Source organism: Oratosquilla oratoria, chromosome 2, assembly GCF_046742065.1.
Source record: "Oratosquilla oratoria isolate Oo_2021 chromosome 2, ASM4674206v1, whole genome shotgun sequence".
Lineage (NCBI taxonomy): Eukaryota > Metazoa > Arthropoda > Malacostraca > Stomatopoda > Squillidae > Oratosquilla > Oratosquilla oratoria.
This window is the reverse complement of record NC_134778.1, coordinates 44,213,224-44,232,459: the sequence shown is the minus strand read 5'-3', so window position 1 is coordinate 44,232,459 and position 19,236 is coordinate 44,213,224. Positions and strand designations below refer to the sequence as shown.

Here is a 19,236-nt window from a genome sequence, read left to right as displayed (position 1 = left end):
TTTTGCATACTATTCTAATATTAATGTCTGAGTTGTCCATGCATAGTTATTGATGAATTTAGAACTTATAGTCACGCTTTGAATCAAGCTGTGGCATAAGCTGGCGAGAAGCAACACGAGCCTGAACAAATCTGTGATATATCAATGGATAAAGAAAAGATAACACTGAGGCATTATATCACATCATAGAATGTTTACAGACATAGTAGAGCTCTCTGTGGGATGCTGTATCCCTTCCCCACAGTTAGCCACTTAAAGTGAAGATTACCATTGTGTAATGTATATACATAGATTTATAACACTCACTACTTGTTAACATAGAGCAGCACACAACCTCCCAGTTCAATAGCTCAAGCCTAATTAGTAGGCAAAACATGTAATCTGCCCAGCTACCACAAACCTCACACAGCCACTGAACATATTAAAACAACACCCTTCAAATCATACAAAACAAAGCCCTAAAAACAATTACAGGCTGCACAAATACATCACCTACAGACCATTTACACCATGAAACAAAAGTCCTCAAAGTCAAGGACCACCTCGACATGAGAGGCACACAAACACTTGCTGCAGCCACCACAAACACATCACACCCGCTACACTACATAGCAGAACACCCACACACACCAAGAAACATTAAAACTACACCCAAAGACCTTTATTACGCACAGATACTCTCTTCTCTTCCTCCACAACCACCAAATACCAGCCTCCGGAAACATATTCATAATCATATCACTCACCGCTCCATTAACACACTGAAAGACAACACACTGCTGCATGCCAGACTCCCTGATATCCACCCTTCTGAATCCTCTCTCCCACGAAAGGACAGAGTCCACTTGGCCAGACTGCGATGCGGTCACCACCCAGCACTTCTAAGCTACCAGAAGAGGCTGGACGACCGTGTTGTGAACAGCTGCCCAGGATGTAACACTTCACCCCATACCATACAACACATAATGGAAGACTGCATTATACACAATCATGCACGCAAACAACACAACATACACTCTATAAAGGATTTGTGGGAAAACCCAGTTTCGGCTGTGGCCTTCCTTGGGGACCCCCCACTGCTCGGACAGACAGTCTAGGGAACGACAACAACAACAACATATTAAAACTTGAATATGCCATATAGTAAAATGACTGGTGGTCAATCAGTAAAGGCTTCAATTACATTATAATTTCATGTGATTGATGTTATACCATTTTGGCACCTTTTCCACACTCAGGAAAAAAAAAATAATAAAATAAAAAATAAATAAAGAAATAAATAAAAAAAATAAAATAAAAATATCCACCCTATAATTGTACAGGGTTGGAAGTGCTAAAACCAGCAGAGTTAGATATCAAATACACATTGCAGCAATACAAGAGGTACAATGGGCACAACAAGGGGAGATCAGGATAGGAGACTACACCATATCTTATAGTAGGAGAAAGACAACTATCATACAGGTGTTGATTTTTGTATACATGAAAAAATATTTGAGCCATACTGTCCTTCACTCCAGTAAGTGAGGAAATTTCAAAGATCAGAATAAAAGGAAATTGGCCTTCTTAAGAATACATATACCAACAGGTTTTTCCCCCTTACATGGGAGGTAGCCAAAGCCAAAGGCATAAATCCACTCCCATTTCATCCCCACATACTCCACTCCCATTCACCACTCCTCCCTCCCTCTTTTCTTGGCTCCTCCTGGATGACAGGTCATCCGTGCATCTTGTCCACTGCCCTGGATCAGAAGCAATGTAGCAAGACACAGCACATCCACAACAAGGCCACTTCATTTAATCAGTGACCCCCCCCCCCTCTGTTCCCTCATGCAGAAAAAGAGAAGACAAGGAGAAATCCTTTTGGGCTGCATCAAAAATCATACACACATACTCCCTCACCCTCCTACCCACCCACTCCCTTCCATGCATCACATTATCATCTATACACATATATTCTCCACTTAAGAATACTTAATACATAATAATAATACATACTTAGAATAGAGACAGAAATAGATACAATTCATTATGTTAAACTTGTGTAGGTTAAGAGTACGTGTATTTTTGCCTTTATACACATTTTTCATCATCATAAAGTGTTTTCCTTACATTCTCCATATGCACTGACAATATTGTCTTTGCTGTTTTTATCATATGCCCATTCCCAGTCTTTGGGTGCTACATATATTACTATCCCTTATCCATATACTAAGCAATTAGTCAACTTAGGGTGAACACATCCATTGCCTTTCCTAATGTCTATCTTATCAATCAGTCAATATATTGCTCCAGATCTCTTGCAAGAGACTGATGGCTTCCAGGTATATTTTGTATTAATGCATTTTTGAGAACTCACTATTGTTATTAATCAATTTTTTATTTTCTCTGTGAGTACAGCAACTTGGATGAAAAAGCCATCTGTCGTATGGCTCTGGGTTCTTCCAGCATGAAGATGACATCAGGATTTTACCATCGACTGGAAGCCGTTTCTCATGCCCTCTCACAATATGACTATGCTCCATACAGCCTGCCAACTGATGGTAAGGTTTTGTATTTATAACTTTGCTTTCATGGTTAGAATAGTTTGAAATTATTTAGAATTGCTGGACCTTTATATGAAGAAGGCTAGAGCAGTACTACTTGTGATGGAGGTCAAGGTAATGGTGGTTTGAACCCTGCCATGGGCAAGTTGAACCAAGGGCATGGTTTATTAGATTCCACACTACAAAGTCCTCTGGAAGGGGCACTGTCCTAGCCACCTGATAGGGAGAGTTTGTGATGTTAAACCAAATCACAGTGAGAACCAAATTGGGAGGAATTATCACCATGCTCACCCCACCTATCCACTTCAGAAATTTACAGAGCAGACAAGGACATCCTCTCGAGCTACATCATTTCCTTATCCATTTACAAACACTCTTCATTTACTCTCATCTTTTGCATTCTTCCTTGCTCAACATCCCTAGTATCCAATGCTCCCTTCACCATGTCCATCCACCTCATACTTAAAATTCTCCACTTCCTCTAGTTTCTCACCCTTTGAACTCACCTCTATCCCACCACCCTCCTTGTATATCTCTTCAACTTACTGTTGCCCTCATTTACTTTCAATGTTTTTCCTCTCACATACCCTCCTATACTCCATGACCAAATGTTTTATTTTATTCTCAGACTGAGCTGTAAGTGCAGTGTTGTCTGCAAACAACAACTGACTCATCTCCACTTTCCTCCACTCACCCACTCCATATCCCTACCTAGCATCCTCATGTTTACCTTCCTCACCACCCCATCCATACAAAAGTTGAACAACCATGATGACATTCCACAACCCTGATACAGCCCCACATTATCTCAAACCACTCCCTCTCTCCATTCTCTACCCTCATACAAGCTCTACTACTTACATTATAGTCCAGTATCACTAACTAGCACAATAGTGAAATTATGTGAAAGGAGTGCCAAAGATTGATGGACAAATATTTTGAAAAGATGAACATTCTAATAGATAGTCATTTTGGCTTCAGATCTAGAAGGTCATGTGTGTCGAACCTTTTAAGCTTTTACTCGAGTGATTGATGTGCTGCAGGAGAGAGAGGGGTGGGTGGACTATGTGTACCTGGACCTAGGGACGGCATTTGATAAAGTACCCCACAGTCGACTTGTGTGGAAATTGGAGCATGTTGGAGAACTGAGAGGCAAACTACTAGAATGGATTAAAGACTTTTTGAAGGACTGATACATGAGGACAGTAGTGAAGGACAAGATATCAAGCTGGAGAGCAGTAACAAGTGGAGTTCCACAAGGTTCAGTGCTTGCACCAATTATGTTTCTTGTCTATGTTAACCTCTGCAATATGAGTAGAATTCTCGTGTGCAGCATCAGATGCCTATTGTATGATGATCCAATGAAACATTATGCTAATCGCATAATAAAGTATAAAGTCAGTCCTGTATTACTTGTTCTCTTTCACTCTGAGTAATAATAAACACAGGAAATGTGATCAAGCCAGTTCACAGAATTTGGGGGTCACACAGCAACAGCTACAAAATAAATATAATCAGGATGCCAACGCTGGTATCCTCATATGCCCACTCGCACCTCATGATACCTCTTTGGGTGTCATTGTATGGAAGAGGTTAATGACAATGGAAGGAACAGGCTATACCAACATGTTTGCAGATGATACAAAATTCATGAGAATGAAAAATGAGGAGGATGGTAGAATATTGCAAAAAGATCTGGATACTATTTTTGCATGGGAAGAATGTGAAATGAAGTTCAATCCAAAAAAATGGAAAGTACTTGAAATGGGCAATAGTGGCAAAATGCCATCCTTAAAATATTCCTTGGGAGGTAAGCATTACAAAAGTAAAAGAGGAGAAAGACTTGAGAGTGTTGATAAAAGACAATGTGTCACCTGACAGATAAATCAGCAGGATAGTGGGAGAGACATACAGACTACTGCAGAAGATTAAAATGGCGTTCCATTATATGGATAAAGAGATGATGAAAAAACTCATCCAAAACCTGATCCATCCAAGACTGGAATATGCATCAGTATTATGGTCCCCACACAGAGTGAAGGATATATGGAAGATTGAGAGAATACAAAGGGCAGCAACCAAAATGGTCCCCAGCCTGGCAGATAAACCATATGAGGAAAGACTAAAAGAACTGGGTCTATCAACTTTGAAAGATCAAAGAGAAAGAGGTGACATGATTCCAGTGTTAAGATCACTAAAGGGGATAGACTGCATTGATACAAGAGATCTGATTAACCCCTTCCATACGGTGCCGCACACGTAGGCGTCATGAGGAGCAAGTGGATTCGCGACGCTGCCATATCGGCGTCTTGATTATATTTATTGTAGTCGCCCCTGTGTTTTTACATTCTCCCAAATGCGCCCTTAATCCCATTCTCTGTGGTTTTCAAAATTCGCGGGTGAAAGAGAGAACGATCGATATAAGCGGCGACTATATTTTATGATGCGAATATTATTTCGTTACGTCGTACGGCTGGCATTGGCTGCTGCCCGCGAGATTTAAGTCCCGTATTGAAGTGGTTAAAAACAGGAGGTCTTGGTCATGGAAGTAAATTAAGAAAGACCACATGTCAAAATGATGGAAAAAAATACAGTTTTCCATATAGATGTATGAATATGTGGAATAGCTTAGAAAGTTATATAGCCTAAGCTTAAGCAATACATGAGTTCTGATCTACATACATATATCAATGGCTTTTCCCCTCATACAAGGGAGGTAACCAAAGTCAAAGGCATAAATCCACTCCCACCCATTCCATCTCCACATACTCCGCTCCTATTCATCATCCCTCTCTCCCTCTTTTCTTGGCTCCTCCTGGTCATCCCTGCATCTTGCCCACTGCCCTGGGCCAGAAGCAATGTAGCAAGACACAGCACATCCACAACAAGGCTGCTTCTTTTAATTGGCGACCCCCCTCTCTGTCCCCCTGATGCAGAAAAAGAGAAGATGGGGAGAAATCCCTTTGAGCTGCATCAAAATATCATTCATACATACTCCCTCATCCCCCATACCCCACCCACTCCCATGCATCACAGCATCATCCATACACAACCATTCTCCACTTAGTCCTATCTTCTGTCTTCTCCTTTCCTTCCTCAATAGACATTCCTCTCTTTCCCAATGCCCCTTTTACTCCATCTGTCCATCTCATCCTTTGTCACTCTCTTGTGTTCACTCCCTCCACCTCTGCCTTCCACACCTCTTTTAATAATCTTTCTTCACTCATTCTTTCCATGTGTCCAAACCATCCCAATACTCTTTCATCAACCCTATCTCTCAACTCCCTTTCCATCCCTGCACTTCTCCTCACCTCCTCATTTCTCACTCTACCCAGCCTAGTAACCACTACCATACTTCTCATGCATTTCATTTTAAACACTTAAACTCTTCCTCTTATGTTCCATGTTTCTGTCTCATACAGTGCTGTTGGCACAATCCCTCCCTCATACAATCTCCTCTTAGCATCCATTCCCAAACGTCTATTTTTATCATTACACTTTTTAATCCCCCAAGGCATTTACTTGCTTCTTTCATTCTACATTCTACCTCCATCTCCACTCCTCCCTTTCTTGCCACATTTGCACCTAGGTATCTAAAACTATCCATTTCTTCCAGTCTCTTTCCCTTAATACTTACTTCCAGTTTGCTGCCATGTTATCCCCTTGTACATCTCATCACCAAACTTTTACCCACATTTATCTTCAACTTCCTTCTTTTACACACCTTCCCAAACTTCATCACTAACTTTCTTAATCCCTCCTCTGATCCTGCTACAAGTGCAGTGTCATCAGCAAACAACAACCGGCTTATCTCCAATTTTCCTCCATTTTCTTTAACCATCTCCAATCCCTGACCCATTACCTTTGTGTTTACTTGTCACACCACCCAATCCATGTATAAATTGAACAGCCAAGGTAACATAACACATACCTGGTAAAGTCCCACATTTACTTAGTTCAAACCACTCACTCTCTCCATTTCTAATTCTAACACATACGCTATTACTCTCATAAAAACTCTTAACTACTCTTAACATCTTTCCTCCTATCCCATATATCTGGAATACCTCCCACAGTGCCTCCCTGTCTACCCCATTGTAAGCTTTTTCTAATTCCATAAAGGCCCAAAAAACATCCTTACTTTTTCCTAAAGCTTTCTCACATATCTGCATTACCACAAAAATCTGATCCACACAACTTCTACCTGTCCAAACCCACACTGTTCCTCACCAATTACTCCCTCTGTTCCTCCCCTAATCCTCTCAATCAAAACCCTCCCCCATAAGCTTTCCCAACTACACTTGACCAACTGATCTCTCTGAAACAACTACACTCACACTTGTCCTCCTTTCCTTGTAAAGTGGAACTACACAGGCACTCCTCCAGTCCTTCAGCACTCGACCCTCTTGTAGACAAACATTAAACAACTTTATCAGCCATTCCACCATCACTGTACCTCCCTTTTTTAGACTGCATGACACCCCTCCTACCCAGGTGTCTTACCTCTTACCTGCTTTCATCATTTTAACCACTTCAGTACGATGACGGCTATATGGGCATCATGAGGTGTGAGTTGGTACATGAGGATGCCAGCATTAGCGTCTTGATTATACAGACGCTCCTCTACTTACGTTCATTCATTTTACATTTTTTCGATTTTAAGTTTGAACTGACTGTAAAAAAAATTGTAATTTTTTTTTTTGTGTGAATTTTTGAGTTTAGCGAGCTCTCCGTAAAACGAGACATTCAAACGATACTTACGCATGATGCTACATCTATTGTTTACATGGCACAAATGACAGACTGAACGTGCCTTGCCTCCTCCTCCTCCTCCTCCTTCTCCTCCACCATCTCACTTTATGTTGCTTGAATTTAATTTATTTGAAATTAATGTTATTATTTTACAATGTTATGTTTATAATTAATGATTTAGGGGTGTTTTATAAGATATGGTAATAGAATTTATGGATGTATAGTACAGTATGAACGGTCATACATTACTGGAATGTACAGTAACAACTTACGTTCATTTTCACGTTATGTTCGGCCGTTCGGAACGTAACTAAGACGTAAGTTGAGGAGCATCTGTATATTTTTTTTGTAGTTGTACATGAGGTACCCCAGATTATGTGAACTGGTTTGATCACGTTTTCTATGTTTATTAATACTCAGTAAAAGAGAACAAGTAATACAACAGTGACTTCATATTTTATAATGGGAGTAGTGTGATGCATTGTTCATATGACAGCTGATGCTGTGCTCAAGAATTTGACTCGTATTGAAATGATTAATAACTGCTTTCACCTCATCTTTCCTTATTACTCCTCCATTTTTCTCATTTGTCACTGTCATTTTCTTAGTGCTTCCCACTGCAACTACCTTTCCCTTCCTATCCTCCTTTTTTAGCAATTCCCTAAAATGCTCTGCCCATCTTCCTCTTACTGCTGTCTCTTCCATTATCATCTCTCCATCTGCACCTTTTACCTTTTCTTCTTTACTTGATTTGCCTCCTCATCCTCTCTTAATTTCCTTCCAAAACATCTTTTTATTATTCTCAAAATTTTCTGTCATACTCTTACCCCATTTCATATCTGCTTTCCACTTTGCCTCTTTTATCTTATGCTTTATTTCTCTTTGTGTACCTCTCATATGATTCTCTTGTCCTATTTTGTAACCAATCTGTGAATGCTCATTTCTTCTCTTCTACAACCTTCTTTGCTTTGTCATCCCACCACTCACTACCCTTCCTTCTATTTCCTCCTGTCCTCCTTGTTCCACACACCATCTTTACACACCTTGTGACTCCCTCCTTGAAACATCTCCATTCCTCCTCCACTTCTAGTTCTACTCTATCCTTCACTCCCTACCACTCCTCTCTCAGCTTTTTCTTGTATTCCTCCTCCTTTTCTTTCTCATTTAAGCAGTTTGCTTTAAACATCTGCCTACCTTTTGTCCTTTTCCTTTCTCCATCTATCTTCCACTCTTAACTTACCTTCCACCAAAAAATGATCTGATATTCCCCCCCACTCTCTACCCTTAGAACATGTACATCCAAAATTCTTCCTACTCTTCTCCTGGTTACCACTGTATAGTCCATTAAAGCCCTATCTACCACCCTAAATATGATAATTGGAAATCAAATCCATGGATTAAATTGGAACCATATATGAATTTGAGTCTAGGTGTGTTAGAAAATTAGAAAATAGAGCATTGATCCTTTCTTGTATACTACAATTAGGGTAAATACATAAAGACTTGATCTCCCTCAGCAGATGTCTCCCTATCCTATATATCAGCAACACATTTCATAATGTCTCTCTAATCTGGTAATAACTCTAATTGTTCTCGAGACCTTCATTTCTGCTAGCATTATTACCATGTCATGCTCCATTACTTCTGACCCAGGCAGTGGGCAGCGGGTTAGTGAATGCCCTTCATCCACAAGGAGCTATGATGAATGGGAAAGAAATAGATGATGGATAGGTGGGGAGTGGATGCATGCCTTGGGTAGCTACCTTCCTCATAAAGGGGAAGAAGCTTTTTGTTATATAGATATAATCATTGGACAAATTTTTTCATTGCAGAGACTCCTCCAGCCGAAAAGACTGCCCCAACGCAAGAGGAAGTATTTGCTTTAGAAAACAATAGCCCCATCAGAACTTACCACATTGTAATTATGGAGCCTTCTATTTCCCTGTATGCTGCACAACACTCCAGAGTAAACATGAAGAGTGTCTTCAGTGCAAAGAGACGAAAAGTAGGTGAAGTTATGAGGTTGAGATAAAAAGATTTGATGTAAAACTAATATATTCGTACATGCATACATACACATACACACATCGTCGGAGAAGAAGGAAGTCTAGTGAATGAGCTCCGACTTAGTGCTTTTGTTGCTTCGATCAAGGAATTGCCTTGTTGTATTTTCGGAATGAGAGAGCTATGTAATTGAGTGACTGGTAAGGTGTAAAATCCAGTTTTTGGAAAAGTATAGTATAGCATGAAATGGAGGAAGGAAGAGAAGACAAAAGAATTAATGAACCAACGAAGAGAGGATTGGACATGAGTAGAATGGAATCGCCACTGGGTGTGATACCGAAGAGGATGTGTCTAATTGACACCCTAAAGTCTACTGAAAGGTGGAAAAACAATGTTTTTTCAGGTTCTCAGAGAGAAAGGGGAGCAATAGGAAAAGTTATGGATACAGAAAGAGAAACTAGGTATAGCAGTGTACTAAGGAATTGAGACATCAACGACTTAATGGAGGAATTAATAGATGTAAGAATTGATTACAGAGCCATGCATAGAGAGATGACAAATTTATGTAAAATTAACGAGGAAATAATCAGAGAGTTGAATGACCTAAAAAGTGAACTAAGTATGATTGAAAGAGAAAACGAAAGAAAGGAAAACAAGAATAGAAACAAAAACAAAGAACTGAAGAAAGAGATCAAAGAACAAATACAAGCAGTGACTGAAAAAGTGGGAGAATCAATCAAAGAGACAGATCTCCATGAAAAAAAAATCAATGGAAACAGGAACGTGAAAATCAGGAAATAACTTTCAAAGAAATAGTACAACAGCAGGTAGAGGAAAATGCAAAAGAAACAGTAATTAAAGTAATTAAAGAAAAGGAAAACTGGGTGAGAGACACAGTGGATAAAAAATGCATTGTGGTTTATGGTATCAAAGAAAAACACAATGTATACAAATACCAAAGAGAAAAAGAAGAGAAAGAAATTGTGAAGGAAATTCTGAAAGCGGTTCAGGACGAAGGCAAAGAATTAGATAAAGAAATTGACAAGGTGCATAGAATGGGCACATACTCTAGAGCAGGGGTCACCAAACTACGGCCCGCAACGTCAGTTCATCCGGCCCATGGACGGTACTTGAATTTGCTTGATAAAACGTATGGAACACGAAACTTTGTGATACAATTTAAATTTAAATATTATGTTTAGAATATTAGATCTTCACGCGTGCAGAGACCTCCTGACTGCTATGTGCCTTAAATTTACTATTGTAAATTTTAAATTATTGTATCTAGATTTTCTTGTTTATTGTAATGTTTGCTTGTTTGGCTTGCAAGTATTGAACAGAATGATTATGCGGTCCGTGCTCATCATTCTTTCAGTTATCCAGCCTGCAGTGAAAAAAGTTTGGTGACCCCTGCTCTAGAGGAAAACACTATAGGCTGTTGAAAATCAAACTAAGGACTCAAATGATAGCTGAAGAGATACTATCGAAAGTGACAAAACTAGCTAACAGTGAAAATTACAAAAATGTGTGGGTAAAAAAGGAAATGAGTGATGAGGAAATAGAGAAAGATAAGGCACTAAGAAATGAAGCTAATGAAAAAACAAGAGAAGAACGGAGACTGAAAAAAATAAGTTTTTTGGAGAGTACTGGATCTGAGGCTGAGAAAATGGTACATCAGAAAAAAGGAAACATAAACCAAAAAAAGAGAAGAAAATAAAAAATAAAAATTAAAAATGGCATACACAAACATGGATGGTATGATTTCTGGAATAAATTAATTAAATGACTATCTGTTAATAGAGAAACCAAACATAATGGGAATTGTGGAGACAAAATTGAAAGGTCCTCTATCATCAAGTATGGTGAGACAAGGTCTATACAACCATTGGGTAAAAAATAAAACTGATAAACAGGGGGGAGGAGTCATATTGACTAGAAAGGGCTTAAATGTGACAAAGATAACAGAAGGAAAATATAATGTGGAAATGTTTATGATTAAAGTTGTGAATAGTAATATGAAAAGTAGAAAATTTGTAGTAGTATATGTGCCCCCCAAAACACACACTTGGTCTGATAGAGATCATTCCAAATTACTGGAAGACACAAAGAATGCATTATTTTAGTTACTGATAGATGGAGGAAACATAGTAATTATGGGTTACTTTAACGCAAAGGAAATAAATTGGGAAGAAATGACAGTAAAAGGTGGAGAGGAGCTCTGGGGCAACACTCTACAGGATATGACCATTGATTATATGTTGACTCAATGGGTCAAGGAAAATACCAAATATAGAAACAGCGAAGAACCATCAAGACTAGACTTAATATTCACATCTGAGCCTGAAATTGTGGGCAAAATGAATTACAAGACTCCAATTGGAAAAAGTGACCACATACTAATAGAGTTCAAACTAATAGAACAAAATGATGCAAGAAGAAATGAGAAACATAGAGAAGGAAGATTTATGCACAACAAAGCAGACTTTGTAAAACTTAGAAAAAAAAAATTCAAAACGCTAACTGGAAAAATGTTCAAATTAAGAAACAAAGATGGGAGAGAAATGGAACATATTAAAAGAAAAATACAGAGGGAACAGATAAATATATACCAAAGAAGAAACAAAAAAGGGTTTACATAAAGTGTTGGTATAACAAAAAGTGTAGTGAGGCTAAAGATAGAAGAAACAAAGCCTGGAAAAGATGGAAAAAAGACAAAAAAATGACCAAATGGCAAACATACATCAAACTGAGAAATGAATATGTAGATATATGCAGGGAGGAAAAAAGAAACTATGAAAAATATATAATAGATGAATGCAAAGACCAACCTAAACTATTTTACAGGTATGTAAATGATAAACTAAAAGATAAACATGAAATAGTGAAACTGCGTGAAGGAAATAAAGAATATATAGATGATGTAGAAATGGCTGAAATTATGATCAGGCATTTTGGGTCTATATTTACAATTGAAAGCCCACATTTGGGAGGAAGGACAATGAGGAAGATCCCCTGAAATGAAAGAAATAGCGGTAACACAGAAAGAAATAAGAGACCAAATAAAAAACCTTAACATCAGAAAGTCACATGGGCTGGATAGAATTGCAATTGGATATTGATAGAGTGTATAGATGAACTAATGGACAAAATACACAAGATAATTGACTTCTCACACAAAGAAGGAAAAGTACCACAAGATTGGAAAAATTTCAAATATTGTACCAATATACAAAGGAGACCAAGAAAATCCAACAAACTATAGACCAGTATCCCTTACAAGCACAGTACCCGGTAGCAAAAATATGCAAAAAAGTTATAAGGAATTAATAGATTAAACACTTGGAAGAGAACAAAATACTAAATCCTAAACAATTTGGTTTTAGAAGTGAAAGATCATGTACCACAACATTAACCCCTTCCATACGGTGCCGCACACGTAGGCGTCATGGACTTAGATCTCGGTGGCAGCAACCAATGCCAGCCGTACGACGTGTCGTAATAATACTCGCATCATAAAATATAGTCACCGCTTATATCGATCGTTCTCTCTTCACCCGTGAATTTTGATAACCATAGAAAATGCGATAACAAAAGAATTAGAAAGAATGTCATTATGGAGGGGCGACTACAATAAATATAATCAAGACGCCGATATGGCAGCCTCGCGAATACACTCGCTCCCCATGACGCCTACGTGTGCGGCACCGTATGGAAGGGGTTAATATGCTTTTACTCAAGATTAATAGAAATAATACAAGAAAGAGACAGATGGGCAGATTGTGCTTTCTTGGACTTAGAAAAGGCTTTTGACAAAGTACCACACAAAAGAGTATGAAAGAGTATTAGGATGGTTTGGACACATGGAAAGAATGAATGAAGAAAGACTAGTAAAAGAGGTATGGAAGGCAGATGTGAAGGGAGTGAACATGAGGGGATCTCCTAGGATTAGATGGATGGATGGGGTGAAAGTGTCTTTGGGGAAGAGGGGAATGTCTGTTGAGGAAGGATGGGAGAGGACAGAAGACAGGGGTGAATGGAGAATAGTTGTATATGGATGATGTTGTGATGCATGAGGTGGAATGGGTGGGGGGATGGGGGGGTGAGGTAGTATGTGTGAGCAAAATTTGACGCAGCCCGAAGGGATTTCTCCCCGTCTTCTCCTTTTCTACACGAGGGGACGGAGAGGGGGCGTCGCCGATTTAATGAAGTGGCCTTGCTGTGGATGTACTGTGCCTTGCGACACTGCCTCTGACCCAGGGCAGTGGACAGGGTGCAGGGATGACCCGTCATCCAGGAGGTGCTAAGATAAGAGGGAGGGTGGAGGGGAGTGGAGTGTATTCAGGGATGGAATGGGTGGGAATGATTTTATGCCTTTTCTTTTTGGCTACCTCCCTTGTAAGGGGAAAAAAGCCTTGGTATATGTATGTATATACCACACAAAAAGCTACCAGAAAAAATTGAAATAATAGGTGGAATACAAGGAAAGTTATTGGAATGGATGAAAGATTTCTTGAACGGGAGAAAAATGAGGGTGGTACTTAGAGACAAGAACTCAAATTGGGAAGATATGATAAGTGGAGACCCACAAGGCTCTGTATTGGCTCTGTTAATGTTTGCTATTTATATAAATAACATGGATGAAGGTGTGGAATATTATATGAACTTCTTTGCAGATGATGCGAAACTACTAAAGAGAGTAAATACAGAGGAAGACTGCAAATCACTTCAAGAAAACATGGACAAAGTCTGAGAATGGAGTCAGAAATGTGAAGTGAACTTAAACATTAAGAAATGTAGTATAATGGAATTTGGAAAAATTGGTGGGGGAAAAGAATAATGCCACCAAGTTTTCCCACTTGGATCGTAAGAGGCGAGAAGAAAGGGACGGGGAGAGGGACTAGGCATCCTTCTCCCTGTAGCCCCAAGGGGCAAATTCCTAAAAATCAAAGGAAAGGCATAAGGGGTGCTGGAGGGCCTCGGGCCAGCACCCTAAGGTTTGGGTCTTTTAATGTGCGTGGATGTGGTACAGATGAGAGTAAAAGGGAAGAGATAGGTAGTATGTTTGTGAGAAGAAAGTTGGATGTGTTGGCTTTGAGTGAAACTAAGTTGAAAGGGAAGGGTGAGTGTAAGTGGGAGGTTATCAGGAGTGAAGAGAGGGCGAGGGAGGGAAGGGGTGGCTATTCTAGTAAGTGAGGAGATAGGTAAAGGGGTAGTGGAGTGGAAGGAGGTTTCCTCAAGGATAATGTGGATGAAGGTGAAACTGGGAAAGGAGATGTGGGTCTTTGTAAGTGCATATGGCCGGGCAGTGAGAAGAACATGGAAGAAAGGGAGGCCTTTTGGATAGATTTAAATGAGTGCATAGAGGGTTTAGGAAGAAATGTCAATGTAATAGTACTGGGAGACCTTAATGCTAGGGTGGGAAATGGTCCAATCGATGGAGTGGTTGGGAAGTGTGGAGTTCCAGGAAAGAATCGTAGTGGAGAGTTGATGGTGGAAATGTGTCTAGAAAGAGAGTTGATGATAGCAAATACAGTGTTTCGGAAGAAAGTCAAGCATAAGTACACATGGGAGAGGGTGGTGGAGGGAAGGGTGGTAGATAGAGCGCTAATGGATTATGTAGTGGTAAATAGGATTATGATAGGAAGAGTTAAGGATGTACATGTGCTAAGGGGAGAGGGTGGGGGAATATCAGATAATTTTTTGGTGGAAGGTAAGCTGAGAGTGGAGGATAGATGGAGAAGGAAGAAAGGGACAAAAGGTAGGGAGGTTCTTAGAGTGAACTCCTTGAATGAAAAGGAAAAGGAGAAGGAGTACGAAAAGAAGCTGAAGGAGGAGTGGGAGGGAGTAAAGGATAGAGCAGAGATGGGTGTGGAGGAGGAATGGGGATGGTTCAAGGAGGGAGTCTTAAAGTGTGCAAGGATGGTGTGTGGAACAAGAAGGACAGGGGGAAATAGAAGAAAGGGTAGTGAATGGTGGGATGAGGAAACAAAGAAGGCTGTAGAAGAGAAGAAGCGAGCATTCACAGATTGGTTACAAAAGAGGACAGGGGAGTCATATGAGATGTACTGTCAGGGGGGTACAAATTTATGTATATACTCGGTATTATTGAGAATTGGGCGTGAGAGAAAAGAAACACCAAGGTAACACTAACACGTGTTTTTATTAGATCACACACAGAGCACTATCCTAACTGGAACCAACACATATATAAATAATAATCACCAGCGTGATGTCTACAAGACTACAATTAAATATATACTACCACTCCTCGCTCTGCGTAGTCTCCCTCCAGACGAATCCCCATTGATGTCCTAACGTGGACGGGCGTACGTCTGGCGCCCTCCCTCCGTGGAACTGGGAGGGGAGGGGGGGGTCCGCCCTCAACGGCAGACGGCCGTAGTAGCGTGTCTCCTGGTCCCTCGTGGACTCCTTTTGTCCCGGCGCCCTCCCTCCGTGGAACTGGGAGGGGAGGGGGGGGGGTCCGCCCTCAACGGCAGGCGGCCGTAAGGTGTGTGCACTTCTGTCCCGAGCCCTCCCTCCGTGGAACTGGGAGGGGAGGGGGGGGGGGTCCGCCCTCAACGGCAGGCGGCCGTAAGGTGTCTGTCTTCTCCTTCCGTCCTGATGTCCTCTTATACATCCGGGAGGGTGAGGGAGAGTGGGTGGGCATGGCTGTGCGCATGCGCACAGCAGTAGACCTCGTAGGGACAGTTGGCAACACTGCCCCCAAGATGACCTGACGCCACCTCTCGGCTCTGCCAGGTGTGCTGGGTCACCACCGCCACCAAGCCTCGTCTCGCCAAATCACGTGGTCGACGGATGATTAGGCGTCCGCGCCAGCAGCCTCCCAAGTCTCGTCACGTGATCAGTGGATGATGCGTCCGCGCCGACAGTCTTCCAAGTCTCGTCACGTGACCCACGTGACATTCTTCCTATGATGGGGACAACTCGCGACGCGGGTCGCGAGTTGTAAATGTGCCTATTAGCCTTGCTACCTCGATCTTCCGGATGAGCGAAAAACCTCAGGATCTTTCTTTTTCCTTGAGGGAAAACTCCGATGGAAGATCGAGAAGCTGTGGCTAATGTGACCAATATGGTATGACATATAAGTGTCGAATGTCTGTGCGTGTGTGTGTGTATGTAGACGTGACTGTGTAAAAAAAAACGATGTCTCCTTCCTCCGGATCTGGGGACAAAAAGATACAGCAGTACTTGTTCTACACACATTCCTACAGCTCTGATTTGCCTACGGCTCACGCTAGCTGAAAAACTAGGACACTCCTATCTTCTCTCTAGCTAAAACCTAGTCACCCTCTCTACAGCTCTCTCTACTGAAGCACTGGAACAAACACTCCTATCTGGAACTTCTCTGGTTCCGCTAACCTGATCCACGGCCGGAATTCCTTTCTCGGCTCGCGGAACATGAACGAGGGTAAATTCGCCCTACCTTGCTAAACTGGCTCACTCTAGCTCTCACTAGCTAAAACCTAGTCACCCTCTCTACAGCTCTCTCTACTGAAGCACTGGAACAAACACTCCTATCTGGAACTTCTCTGGTTCCGCTAACCTGATCCACGGCCGGAATTCCTTTCTCGGCTCGCGGAACATGAACGAGGGTAAATTCGCCCTACCTTGCTAAACTGGCTCACTCTAGCTCTCACTAGCTAAAACCTAGTCACCCTCTCTACAGCTCTCTCTCTAACTGAGAAAAACTAAACACACTGACTGCTCGGGTTGGATCCAATTGCTGTGGACCAGCACCTTGTGTTTCTATCTCTCTTTCTCAACCGAGTCCCTGTTCGGGCGCCAATGTCAGGGGGGTACAAATTTATGTATATACTCGGTATTATTGAGAATTGGGCGTGAGAGAAAAGAAACACCAAGGTAACACTAACACGTGTTTTTATTAGATCACACACAGAGCACTATCCTAACTGGAACCAACACATATATAAATAATAATCACCAGCGTGATGTCTACAAGACTACAATTAAATATATACTACCACTCCTCGCTCTGCGTAGTCTCCCTCCAGACGAATCCCCATTGATGTCCTAACGTGGACGGGCGTACGTCTGGCGCCCTCCCTCCGTGGAACTGGGAGGGGAGGGGGGGGTCCGCCCTCAACGGCAGACGGCCGTAGTAGCGTGTCTCCTGGTCCCTCGTGGACTCCTTTTGTCCCGGCGCCCTCCCTCCGTGGAACTGGGAGGGGAGGGGGGGGGGGGGTCCGCCCTCAACGGCAGGCGGCCGTAAGGTGTGTGCACTTCTGTCCCGAGCCCTCCCTCCGTGGAACTGGGAGGGGAGGGGGGGGGGGTCCGCCCTCAACGGCAGGCGGCCGTAAGGTGTCTGTCTTCTCCTTCCGTCCTGATGTCCTCTTATACATCCGGGAGGGTGAGGGAGAGTGGGTGGGCATGGCTGTGCGCATGCGCACAGCAGTAGACCTCGTAGGGACAGTTGGCAACACTGCCCCCAAGATGACCTGACGCCACCTCTCGGCTCTGCCAGGTGTGCTGGGTCACCACCGCCACCAAGCCTCGTCTCGCCAAATCACGTGGTCGACGGATGATTAGGCGTCCGCGCCAGCAGCCTCCCAAGTCTCGTCACGTGATCAGTGGATGATGCGTCCGCGCCGACAGTCTTCCAAGTCTCGTCACGTGACCCACGTGACATGTACAAAGAAAAGAAAAGAGAAGTAAAGCAAAAGGTAAAGGAGGCAAAGAGGAGAGCAGATGTGAAATGGGGTAGGAGTATGACAGAAAATTTTGAAAGTAATAAAAAGATGTTTTGGAAAGAAATTAAGAGAGGAAGAGGAGGCGAATCAAGTAGGGAAGAAAAGGTAAAAGGTACAGATGGAGAGTTGATAATGGAAGAGATGGCAGTGAGGGGAAGATGGGCAGAATATTTTAGGGAGTTGCTGAATGTGAAGGAGGATAGGGAAGGAAAGATAGCTGCAGTGGGAAATGCGAAGAAAATGAGAGTGATGAGTGAGGAGAATGGAGGAGAAATAAGGAAGGATGAGGTGAAGGCAGCTGTAAAGATGATGAAAGCAGGTAAGGCACCTGGTCTGGATGGATGTCATGCAGAATGTCTGAAAAAGGGAGGTGCAGTGATGGTGGACTGGTTGGTGAGGTTATTTAATGTTTGCTGGAGAGAGGGTAGAGTACCGGAGGACTGGAGTAGTGCCTGTATAGTTCCTCTTTACAAGGGAAAAGGGGACAAGTGTGAATGTAGTAATTTCAGAGGGATTAGCCTGTTGAGTGTAGTAGGGAAGGCTTATGGGAGGATCTTAATTGAGAGGATTAGGAGAGGAACAGAGGGAGTAATTGGTGAGGAACAGTGTGGATTTAGGACGGGTAGAGGTTGTGTAGATCAGATCTTTGTGGTAAGACAGATATGTGAGAAAGCTATAGGAAAGGGGAAGGATGTTTTTTGGGCTTTCATGGATCTGGAAAAGGCTTATGATAGGGTAGACAGAAAGGCACTGTGGGAGGTTATGCAGATTTATGGGATAGGAGGAAAGCTTTTGGGAGCTGTCAAGAGTTTTTATGAGAGTAGTAGAGCATGTGTTAGGATTAGAAATGGAGAGAGTGAGTGGTTTGAAGTAAAGGTGGGACTTCGTCAAGGATGCGTTATGTCGCCCTGGCTGTTCAACTTATACATGGATGGGGTGGTGCGAGAGGTGAATGCTAGGGTAGTGAGTCAGGGATTGGAGATGGTTAAAGAAAATGGAGAAAAGTGGGAGGTGAGCCAGCTGTTGTTTGCGGACGACACTGCGCTTGTGGCAGGGTCAGAGGAGGGATTGAGGAAGCTGGTGGCAGAGTTTGGGAGAGTATGTGATAGAAGAAAGCTAAAGATAAATGTGGGTAAAAGTAAGGTGATGAGATGTACAAGGGGTGAAAGTGGCAGTAGACTGGAAGTGAACATTAAGGGAGAGCG

General features: G+C 42.0%; 1 protein-coding gene across 2 annotated transcripts in view; it reads left to right on the top strand.

Annotated features, from left to right (window-relative positions):
• Positions 1-19,236, top strand: part of Vps13B (vacuolar protein sorting 13B) — an 88,202-nt gene that overhangs the window by 17,367 nt on the left and 51,599 nt on the right. For both annotated transcript variants that reach the window (XM_076208121.1, XM_076208112.1), the window contains exons 12-13: positions 2,401-2,543; positions 9,131-9,303. In XM_076208121.1, coding sequence (XP_076064236.1) covers positions 2,401-2,543; positions 9,131-9,303 — 316 coding nt within the window. The remainder of the gene's footprint in view (positions 1-2,400; positions 2,544-9,130; positions 9,304-19,236) is intronic.